The sequence below is a fragment of the Tetrao urogallus genome (genome assembly GCF_951394365.1).
Source record: "Tetrao urogallus genome assembly, chromosome: 22".
In the NCBI taxonomy this organism is placed as follows: Eukaryota; Metazoa; Chordata; class Aves; order Galliformes; family Phasianidae; genus Tetrao; species Tetrao urogallus.
The window spans coordinates 3,509,637-3,520,728 of NC_136835.1; the positions used below are offsets into that span (position 1 = coordinate 3,509,637).

General features: G+C 46.5%; 1 protein-coding gene across 1 annotated transcript in view; it reads left to right on the forward strand.

Annotated features, from left to right (window-relative positions):
* Positions 1–10,470, forward strand: part of UBASH3B (ubiquitin associated and SH3 domain containing B) — a gene marked incomplete at both ends in the record, with an annotated part of 51,089 nt that extends 40,619 nt beyond the window's left edge. Inside the window, 8 exons of the mRNA XM_079545741.1 lie at positions 3,400–3,535; positions 3,930–4,054; positions 4,952–5,070; positions 6,769–6,861; positions 7,545–7,689; positions 9,412–9,518; positions 9,931–10,040; positions 10,333–10,470. Of these exons, the coding sequence (XP_079401867.1) occupies positions 3,400–3,535; positions 3,930–4,054; positions 4,952–5,070; positions 6,769–6,861; positions 7,545–7,689; positions 9,412–9,518; positions 9,931–10,040; positions 10,333–10,470 (973 nt within the window). The remainder of the gene's footprint in view (positions 1–3,399; positions 3,536–3,929; positions 4,055–4,951; positions 5,071–6,768; positions 6,862–7,544; positions 7,690–9,411; positions 9,519–9,930; positions 10,041–10,332) is intronic.
* Between the last annotated feature and the right edge of the window lie 622 nt (positions 10,471–11,092).

Sequence of the window (11,092 nt, forward strand, 5' to 3'; positions counted from 1 at the left end):
TCATTTGGGAAGCCTGATGTTTGTTCTTGTTTGCTCTAAATCTTATGATCTGAAAGTCAAGGACACTTCATGACTGCTCTGCTGCTAGTTCTGCATCCTGCAAGTGAAAAATAACCTTCCTGAAATGAGCTCAACACTCCTTTAGGCTAAAACTGGCTGCATTTGTAGCGATGTTAGGAGATCTGTTCTGACTGAGCCTGGGAGGGCACCTGGCCACAGCTATGTTGGAAACAAAATGTTGGTGGTTTTTTTTACCCCTTGTGGCTCCGAGGTAGAAATCTTCTGGTAGCAGCACAACCTACTGGTGAGCTGAAGCTGCTTGGAATGAATCTGAACTATAAATCCCATCTGCGTAGTGCACGTATACATCTATACCTTAAAGCCTCCCCAGTGGGGTATTTTCTACACCACCTTGTGTGCCTGTGAATTAGGGGGCTGCCAAGTCAAAAGGAGAAATACTTCACCCTCAGCACACAGAGCCCCAAGGAAGTGGGAAACCCAGCAAAGGTACAAAAATTGGCTTGCCCCACAGAAGCCACAAAAACCAGGCATTCAATGCCACAGGTCTCTTGCATATACATTTAATGGCATACAGTAGGGAAAAAAAAAAGTGCCATCTTTGCATCTGTGCACCCAGCACCATCCAAAAGCTAGAACTTGTGACGATTCCCTGCACTGTTTTTCCATTACCAGCAAAGCTAGAAATAGTCACCTCCTCCACCCCCAAATGGATATCAGCACTATAGATATTACATAGCAGGCTATTTTGGCTCCCTGAGAGAGGCCAAAGCTATTCCTTGCCCCTTTAATAAGCCTGAGAAATCAGGCTTGGCACAAGTAGAAGGGGGAGGAAAAAGAGCCCTAATTTTTCAAGCTATTTGTGCCTCAGTGGTTTTTTTTTTTTCCACTGTTTTCTTCCCATTCTGCAACAATATCTGGTTACTTTCCCTGGAGATCCTTCTCACCCTGATAGCAGTGAGTGACAAGGCAGAGGAGTCCTTTCCTACAATGAGCACTAATGGCATTGTGTCATGATGGAGACCTTCCCTCCATCACCTCCATTCTTCAAGGGGTTTCTGGCCAGGATGACATCGCCTCCAGAACACAGCAATGTCACCAGGAGCGAGGAAGGAAAAGCATCTCCCCCGTGCCATCTAGAAGACAGTAGATGCTATTGTCTGCTTCAGTCTCTGTGTGCCAAGAGGAGGAACCACAAGGCTTTGGGAAAAGCTTCCAAACAATGACCTATGCTTAGAAGATGACTAAGCTGAAATAGTGTCAGTGGTTTCTGTTTTCCAGCAGTGGAAAGGAGACATGGCTGAAGGCAGGGGGGTGGCTCTCCTCCAGGCACAGTGAGATAGGATGCCTTTGCCTCATCACCACTTGCAGTGAATCCAAGCATCTATTTATAGGGAGTACAGCATCCATGGCCTTTCGGCAAGGGCTTAGGGAGAAAATTAGTCTCAGAAATGGTGCAGCAGTTCCTCGGGAAGAGGAGTAGTGAAGCAAACCCTCAGTATTCTCCTGGCTGGTGCTCCTGAAAGACTGCAATGTGGGCGAAGCAGTAAGAGGCTGAGAGCTGCAACACTGAACTAAAGACCAAGATGGGCCTACCTAAGAACTTAAGCTCCTTCTCACCCTGAGATGTTCACATTTCTGGGCTAGTGAGGATATATCCATGTGCAGCTGGTTGTGCCTGTGCTATGGGCTGACCACTGAGCACAGGGATGAATGCCGGCCTGTGCTCCCTGCTCAGGGCTTGGCACACACAGATGCACCGCAGAGCTGCTGGATCAGAGCTGCCCTTCTCCTGCCAGCTGGAAGCACAGTCTGAGCATCTCCCTGCAATACATCATATGGATGTACTCTGCACAGCAGGGTTAGACAGGATTTCTCACCCCGGCACCTGGTCAAATTTCTCACAGTTTATCCACCAAATCTCCTCCTACATTTAACTGGTTTTCAAGGTCTGCCTGATACCTCGACTCATCCTTGCACCCCACTCCCACCAGATAAGGGGCCAATATCAGTACCAACAGTGTAGCACTTTTTACATCTTCAAACTGGCACAAGACAGATTGAATTTGCAGATTGGTTCTTTACAAAAATGCAGATGACCTACTTTTGTTCCACTGGTAGGAGCATGGGTGTTATTTTAACAGCAGTGAGAAGCTCCTCTGAGATTTTATCCTATCTAGGTGCTCATCAGGAAGCAACTTCTGATGTTTTTAAGGCACTGAAAAGTGCAAGCAAAGGCAACCATTTCTGTCAAAGCAAATGACCACGTGCATTAAATGACAACCTTTTAATGACTAAGCAAGTGCAGCCCATTCAATGTAAGCGAATGAGCAGAGGGTCACTGCAGGTTCTGTAATTGCCTGTCAGCTTGCTCCCCTGGGTCTTGGTCACAGGCTTTGAATGTCTGGGCATGAGAGCTGTACTCAGAGGGAGCGTCAGCAGATAAGCATCTTGAGGGAGAATGGGATCTATTATGTCCCTCTGGCCGCATTTCACAGGAAGAAGCACTGGTGAGAATAAATTCCCACTGTAGATGGGAAATGGAATAGACAGCACTGAAAAATGTGGATGCAACCACCCAGACTGAACACGTCATTTCTCTACAAGGCAGTACAACTGTTTTGTGCACAGGAACCATGAGAAGTGCCCAGGATGACAGGCAAGGCTGTGCTCCAGCTTTCCACTGTACCCCTTAAGCAGCAAAGCACTGATGCTCTCCTTGCTCCTCCCAGTCAAAAGGAGAGATGCAGTCAGCTGTAACCAGCAATTCTGTGTGCTGACTCTCCATCCTACAGCTTGCTTCTTGCCAGTACCAAAAGGGACATTCCAGTTCTATTTAATATGGGTAATGGTCCAGAGAGCAATCCACTACACTGGTAAACAAACTAGTATGTGTATTTCCCATTTGTAGCACAGCCACTGACCAGCCCAAATACCAAGCACTGTACAAATATAACTAGCAGCAGCTCACACCACTAAGGCAAGAGAAATTTCTCTGTAGCAATTAGCTTCCAAACTGGTCCACAAAGCCGTGGTGAGTAACATGCAGCAGGTCCCCAGATGGGGCTGATGCTGGCCCTGTGGCTGTGAGAAATGTCCTGGCATTTTCCATGAGAACATTAAAGGTCTGACGGCCTCACAGACCAACGCCTGCACACTGCTGTTCAGTGAAACTGTTCCTAAGGAAACAAGAAGCCCATCAAGACAAGGTTCATCTCTTCGTGTGTGTATATTACCTAGCAAGGTGCTCTCTAGGCAGATCTAAAATACAATAAAGTAATAATGTGAACTACAGTAATTATCATCTGTTCCTGCAGACAGCGGCCCAAGGGCATAAAGCCTGAAGCACTCCCAAAGCCAACACCTTTCTGTTTCTGGCAGGTCCTACTCAATCCTGAACACCACATCTTCCCCCTCCCTTCAAGCATTCACTGACGGAGCTCTGGAAAGAAGACAGCAGGAAGACCAAGGGCCTGGGGACGCAGGGCCACTCACCATCATCTGCCAAAATGTGCAGGTAGGGACCCTCACACACACAGATCACACACACTTTCAACATCAAATTTCCAGTAATTGTTTATTTCCCCAGCTCTTATTCTCTGGTCCCTTTTCACTGCCTGTGCTGGAAGCTTCCACTTGCAATTCTCTACAAGCTTTAGAAGGACACAACAAACCACATGCAGAGAAGACTTCACTATTGCTAGCCCTGCTCTTTGCAGCCATGTGGCAGGGCCTCATCCTCTGCTCAATTTGACTTTTTACACCAGCATAACCAACTTCAGAGAGCTTCCTGTACCTGCATGAGGCTAAAAGCAAGAGCTGGCCGGCCCTGGGTGCCATTAGCAAATCAGATCTCAGAAAAACACTTGCACTTTCATAAAGGCCAAACATGCTGTCATTTTTTCTTTCAGCCACTAAGAATAAGCAGCCAGCCAGGGCCTCAGAAGCGCTGCCTCTTCGTCTGCAGGCATGGGGAGAGAATGGATGTTGTTTTTGGGAAGTACTGGTTGTCGCAGTGTTTTGATGCCAAAGGTGAGTGGGCTCCTTTGGGTCCCTCAGGCTCTGGGTTTAGGTGAAGGAAGGACAGTAACAGCTGCCCAGAGCAAAGCTGAGATGGAAACTCTGGTTTCCAAAGCGGTGCTTTGACATTGTGACAGGACTGCACCAGAGGCAGCAACAAAAACCAAGGAGTAAATATTGCACTTGTTAATGTTTAGAAAAATACTGCAAGAACAAATTCTATTAAAGTAGCGTCACCTAAAGAGCATTTTCATTTGGAAGTGATGCTGATAGTCAATGTCCAATGCAAACACCTGTTAAAACTTTGTATATTTGTTCTTGGTCCTAAATGTAAAAGGGTACATTTTGAGTGCCTTTCAGGGTGCAAACTAGAGATGGCAACCCAGTAATATGACTGTAGGCAAACTATGATCTGCCACGAGTCCCCGATATATTTCTTTATGTACATACACTTGAGACAGAGACTACAGCTACAGACCATAATCTCAGGCACTGTCAGCTTTAGAGCTGTTTGGAAATTTATTAAAAAAATATATTTTTCTATTTGAAGGGATGATTTTACAGTTACCTTCTTTCCCAGTCACATTTGAAGAGCTCTGATATTTTTACGCCCCGTAGAAGTGTACAAGTTGGTGTTTCAGTCTTTGTGGCATGAAAATCACTTTCTTTTTGGCAACCCTAAAGATAACTTGAAAGCATTAGGAACATTCCTTGCAGATTTTGAATGAATACAGCTTATTTTTGTCAGGTTCTTGTTAGTTTTACATAGGAAACACTGCTTGGCAGCCAGGTCTAGGCAGTGCCTGCAAGGTGCAGACGTTACAGCGCAGGAGGGAGGAAATAGGCACGATGCTTTCTGTCTCTCTGAGCTAATAACTCCAGCAAGTGCTCCTGACCTCTCCCTTGCAGGCAGGTACGTGCGCAGTAACCTGAATATGCCTCACAGCTTACCTCAGAGGAGCGGCGGGTTCAGGGACTATGAAAAAGATGCGCCCATCACTGTGCTTGGCTGTACGCAGGCGAGGCTCGTTGGTGAGTTGCCCCTGGCAGGCCTGAGTTTGCCCAGGAAGCTTTGCTATCTCCCTCCCACGCACTCAGACACAGAAAGAGAAAGCACGAAGCAGAAAGAATGAATCGGGCCCCAAACTAACACCATTTCGGTGCTTCAAGAACCTTCCTGAAGTCTCTTACTGGCAAGCCCCTTCTTGCCTCATTCAGGTGCTGCAGCTGAATGAAAGGCAAAGCAAAAACCCCCAGGCTGTGGTATAACATCACATGAGCCATGAGCAGTGCATTTAGTACTGCCCTGTAAGTGTGCTGCACTGGAAGATGGTGTTATTACCAATGTCACTGAGAAATGCAGCAATGAATGCAGACTGTGGTCTTGCCTTGATTTTGACAATCTTAAAATGTGATCTGCAGTTCACCACACCGATGTACTTTCAGCAGCCTATCTGGGTTTACGTTTGCAAAAACACACTCCAAATTACTCCCAGGGTTCACCCATCCTCATCGCTGACTCCTGATCCTGTGAGTTTGTGTACAGAAAGATGATTATTCAGTAATCAAGGAGCAAATATTAAGCCGGGTGACCAGGGGAGCCCGATTCCCCAAAGGACAGAGAACAGCACTTTGCATTTTCTCCAATTCAGATCCTTCGCAGCACTTTGGTCACATTCAAAGTAGGGCAGCTAAAATTATACTTGCTTTCTAAACAAAAATAAATCACCGCACAGCAGCGGGACGCGCGCTCTCCAGGCCACATGGCATCAGGGTTTGCAATATGCACATAACAGAAGGCAAATCTGGGAGCAATCGCAGCTCACTTGGCTGCCATCATTAAATGATCCCAGCACACAAGTGTGTACGTGACAGGGCACCATCCAGCTGCCTGTGCTGCTGCAGCACCGACCTGACCTTGGTGCTTGCTGGAGCCCTAATTCCTCCCACAACTGAGCAAATGAGCAGCAGCCCCATGGCAGAAGGCTGCTACACATGCAGCTCTTTCTAAATTAGCCCACTTCTCCCAAGAGATTTAGAGATTGCTTTGACATGGTTACAGCCATCATTAAACACATGAAGTCAAGGTTAATAACCCCTTCTTACTCCCACCTTTGTGCCCTGCCTCTTCAAATGGAACAAAAACATGACTCTCGTAGCACAGGTCTGTGCAATGCTCAGAGCCCTGTTCTCATTTGGTTCCCTTAGGCTTCGTGAGAATATTAATAACCCTAAGAGTGGAGCTGATTCTTATCTCATTTTCAGTGATCTTCCACCTGTGTAATGAAATGGTAATTTATACTAGCAAAGAATCGAGCCAATTGAATTAAGTTGGGTTTGAATTAAGTTGAATCATTCTGATTTATGACTTTTAAATGAAATTAAATGAAATTCAAGCTCTCTCTACAGTTTTTCCCCTCAGTGCACTATTCACTTTTTGGCTAAGTACAAGAGAAAAAGAAATAGAGCAAAAGCTGCTGTGCTTTTTTTGCATACTGGTTAAGTACGTAGAGGCACATGGCACAACAAACACAGAAAAATGTCCCAGTTCCACAGCTGTGCACGCAATAATAATAAAATATGATGGGTACATTCATTTCCTGAGACACAAGCAGTGCAGCTGGGAAGCTCCTGCAGCTCCTAGCTGGGTGGCACATACCTACATGCTGCTGTTGCTGCTACCATGCCATTTGTCAGTTTTTATTCACGGGCTTTAAAATCTGCTTGCAGGAGAAGCCTTGCTAGAAACTAACACCATTGTAGACTACATCTACAGCTCCCCGTCCCTTCGGTGCGTACAGACAGCACACAATATCCTGAAAGGTAAGGACCTATTGAGCAGGAAAGGCTGCATTCCTCTGGCTTTCTGGGAGAAACATTGCCAACCAGATAAAAGGCAACGTGGCATGGGAAAGCCAAACAAATGGTAGTTTAGGGTGAGGATTATTTCCGTGGGAGTGTACTTTGCAGCAGAGCAACACCACCTGGAAGGAGCCCTCTTCTTTCTGCAGGGTGGGATGAGTGTACAGCAAGGGGGGTGCAAGCCCCGCAGCCAGCACAGGTCTGGGGTGGGTTTTGTCCCCACGCAGAAGCCAGGAATGTGTTTGGGGTGCATCCAGCTCAGCTCTGTGCTGCCATGGTGCTTCTGCAGTTGCTGCCACGGGAAGAGGAAAGCATTGCAGAAACTAGGAAGGGAAACAGCAACGAGGCATGAGACCTCCTGGTATTGAAAACAGTTGAAAAACAGCTCCAAAATGCAGGCACGCCTAAGTTCAGAATATTGCATGTAATTGCTGGCCAGCAGTTTACATGCCTTTGTACATCACATGCCAAGTATGTAGATCAACTACTTCCCTCTTTTCAGAATCACTATTAATCAACTGACTACTTAGTGTCAAAAGAAAACCCGCTATTTAGAATCAAACCTAAGCATTAGAGCCACAGTCTTGCTGCTCTCCTCCACAGCCACTTTCAATGATACAGAGCTTCTTTTCTGCCTTTTCCAGGTATGCAACAAGAGAACAACCTGAAAATTCGGATAGAGCCAGGCTTGTTTGAATGGACCAAGTGGGTCTCGGGGAACACACTACCTGCTTGGATACCCCCCATGGATTTAGCTGCAGCTACTCTAAGCGTTGATACAACCTACAGGTAGCACCAAGGGGGGGTGGGGGGCATGGGTTGCTTTTTGGTTTTGTTTTCAAAGAGGGACACTGCTGCATTTCTAAACTTAATCATGGCTGGCAGTGACCAGAAAACCCTCAAAGTCTGTTTGTTTTGATTCATTTCCTAAAATGTAGAAGCTAAGGCTCAGGCAGAGCCATGCAGCCCTACCTTTGGAGTATGGGGGAAACAGCAGAAGTAGTTTTGCTGGCTCAGTTCACTGATGGACTGAATAGCATCACAGCTTCAGCAATGCCTGGCCTGCCCTTTCCCAGGGAAAATTGCTTGTCTGTCTATCCTGATAAGCATGATGATGGATCTTAACTGTGAATTTCATATCATCCTGGGGAGCATGTGCACATCTGTCAGTAATTCAGGGTCTCCTGCATCATCAGCATTCAGAGGTCTGCCACCAAAAAGTTTGAACACAAAACAGTTATCGCTTCTCAGCAGTTATATCTCAAATATTTTTAGTGCAAAATTCTGCACGGTCCTGACTTGAGTCTTCTCAGTTTTCAACCCCAAAAGTGATTGCTGAAAGTAAACAAAATAACCATCTGCTTGAAAACACATTTGAATGGCAAATGAATAAACACCACTGATCTTTCCCCGACATTCATGCTGCTCAGTCCTGATGCCACATCCCCAGCTCCTGCCCACATAACTCTGCCACCACGGTGCCCTCCAGCCCAATACACAAATGCTTTTTACTCCAAACTGCACAGAGAAAGGCTAAATAAAACCTAGCAAAAAAAAAATCATAATGCAGCAAAGAATAGACAAGATCATCCGTTTGGGCTTCCTACTCTCAAATTTAGGATTCCTTTATATGAGCCGGGCTCACAGAGCTCCCACAAAGAAGGAAACTCCCCAGAGGCCACAGGGCTCCAGCCTTCTACCGCACCTCACTACCCGCATCGCTGGAGCTTGGCACACTACTTTAGCATGAGCCTGATAATGGGCTGAGCAACCTCAGATCGAAACAAAACCTTCATAGCAGAGCATGCACACGCAGGAGTTCCACCTAAATGGGCTTGGTGACAAACACGTCGTTTCTGGGTTTTTGTGGTTATGATATCACCAGAACTGCTGGTGTTTCCCGGAGTCCCAGCGCACTCAACTGTGTAAGGATGTTCAAGTGAAATAAGCAGCTGGAACTGCAAAAAGCAACAGAAAGAAAACAAGAACAAAAATAAAACAGAAACACCCTGATATTTTTCATTCCTAATTATACCATGAAATCACCAGTGTTGTGTCCTTTTGGTCTGCAGCTAGAATTCCAACACGTCTGGCTATCTAAATAGAGGACCCTACACTGTATTTATCCCTGGGAAGGTGGCAAATGGCTCCCATATAGCAGAACAGCTGGACCACAGGAATCTCAGCTATAGAACACACCTGCCTTCCAAAAAGACAATGACAAATGCTCTCAGCATGAGAGAAGAGCCTGTTCTTGTGTGGGACTGGGAGATGCCCCCTGGTTCACCTCCCATCACCACAGTAATTCCTGCAGATAGAGCAGGTCACTGGATGAAGGAACAGCTAGCTCCCTTCCTAGAGTAACAGCATGAAAATCCATCACAGCAATCCTCACACTGAGCTCTGGGTCCCCAGGGGATTGGAAGAGTTAAAAGAACATATACTTTCAGATGAATCATAAGCAGCACTTCTAACGCTTCTTCTAATTTACCATACTTGTTTTGCTCACAGACCTCATATTCCTGTCAGCAAGTTAGTGGTTTCTGAATCTTATGATACATACATAAGTAGAAGCTACCAAGTAACGAAAGAAATCATCAGTGAATGTAAAGGCAAAGGTAAGTGCTCCACTCTCAACCTTTTATTTTTGTGTTTGCCCACAAGCCTTGGCAGCACTGTGTGATGCTGGTTGTCAAGGGTCTTGGAAATGGAAGCCTGAAGTAATTGGTGGAAATCCATCCAAGTGCTTTAATCAGAATTAAGTTTCAGTTAGAAGAAAAGCATGTGCAAGACAGCTGGAATCTCACCAGACATTTCAAAATGAAACAGCACTGAGCTAACTGATCCCAAAAACTGAGACGTGCTCTATGTTGATAAGCCCTGCCTTTCCCTGCATACGCCAATTTAACGTGCTGTCATACAATGAACAGGACCCACTCTGAACATTTCTAATGGTCAGCTCCACCTCAGGCACTGTCCCTAGAGCTGGGGACACTCTCTCACCTCAGCCTGCATTTCTCACTGTTTCAGGAAACAACATCCTGATAGTGGCACACGCGTCCTCCCTGGAGGCTTGTACCTGCCAGCTCCAAGGGCTCTCGCCACAGAACTCCAAGGACTTTGTACAGATGGTCCGAAAGGTAATTAGCAGCAAGGGGTGAAGCTCGCTGGCTTTAAAAAAGAGAGATTTGCAACCTGCTTAGCCAGGCAGAGGACACTTTGTTCCTCTCACCTGATCATTCAGCCCATTCCTGAGTTTCCTGCTTCAGAAGTCAGGAGGGTAAAGCAGATTGGTTAAAGAGGCTTTATCTGATGTGTAACAGAGCAGGGGGATCAGATGCTCACCTATAGCTGGGCACAAAGTGCAGCTGTTCTAAGCCTGCACAGCTCGATCCCTGCTTACTGCTTTCATTTCCTTCTCTCTTCATGCAGATTCCATACTTGGGTTTTTGTTCATGTGAAGAACTAGGAGATACAGGTGTCTGGCAGCTTACAGATCCCCCCATCCTCCCTCTCACACACGGACCAACTGGAGGCTTTAACTGGAGAGAAACCTTACTACAAGAATAAGCAAAGCTACACGAGCAAGGAAAACCCACGGCCTTTCCAAGCGTTGGAGAATGTCTCTTCTTTCTTGTGTTTATTGACAGTGGAAAAATAGTCATAGCGTTACGTGGATTACACAAACAGCTGTTCTAGCATATCTCACACGGCCAGAGTCATGCCAAAATTCTCATGTACAAACACAAAAGGGAGCAATTGGGGTGAAAATATTAAAATATAAGTTGAAATTCTTGCACCGCAGGGAGGCTGTTCAGTCAGTAGCTCAGGTAGATTTCTCCACCATGAATGGAGCTCTGATCACACCAGTAACTTCCACTGCCTCCCGCACCACACCAGTAACAGCTAGCTCTGTGTGAAAGCCCAGCATTCAGGAGGGGCTTTTTCATTGCTATTTTCTGCAGAGCAGTAGCAGGCTTGCTCAGGACCACGTGCTCACTCCTCACTCACAGCCCCCAGGTTCTTGGCACCTTTCAGAGGGCACTCCACCACCAGCCGGGAACAAGAGGTCAGCGCTGACTCACAGGCAGCACCAGATGCTCCTCTCCTCTGGTCCAGCCCTCTGCTGGGTGCTGTGCTGGGCACACTGCTGATGCAAAGGCTGTGGGATGCTGATCTGCATCAGGAGAAG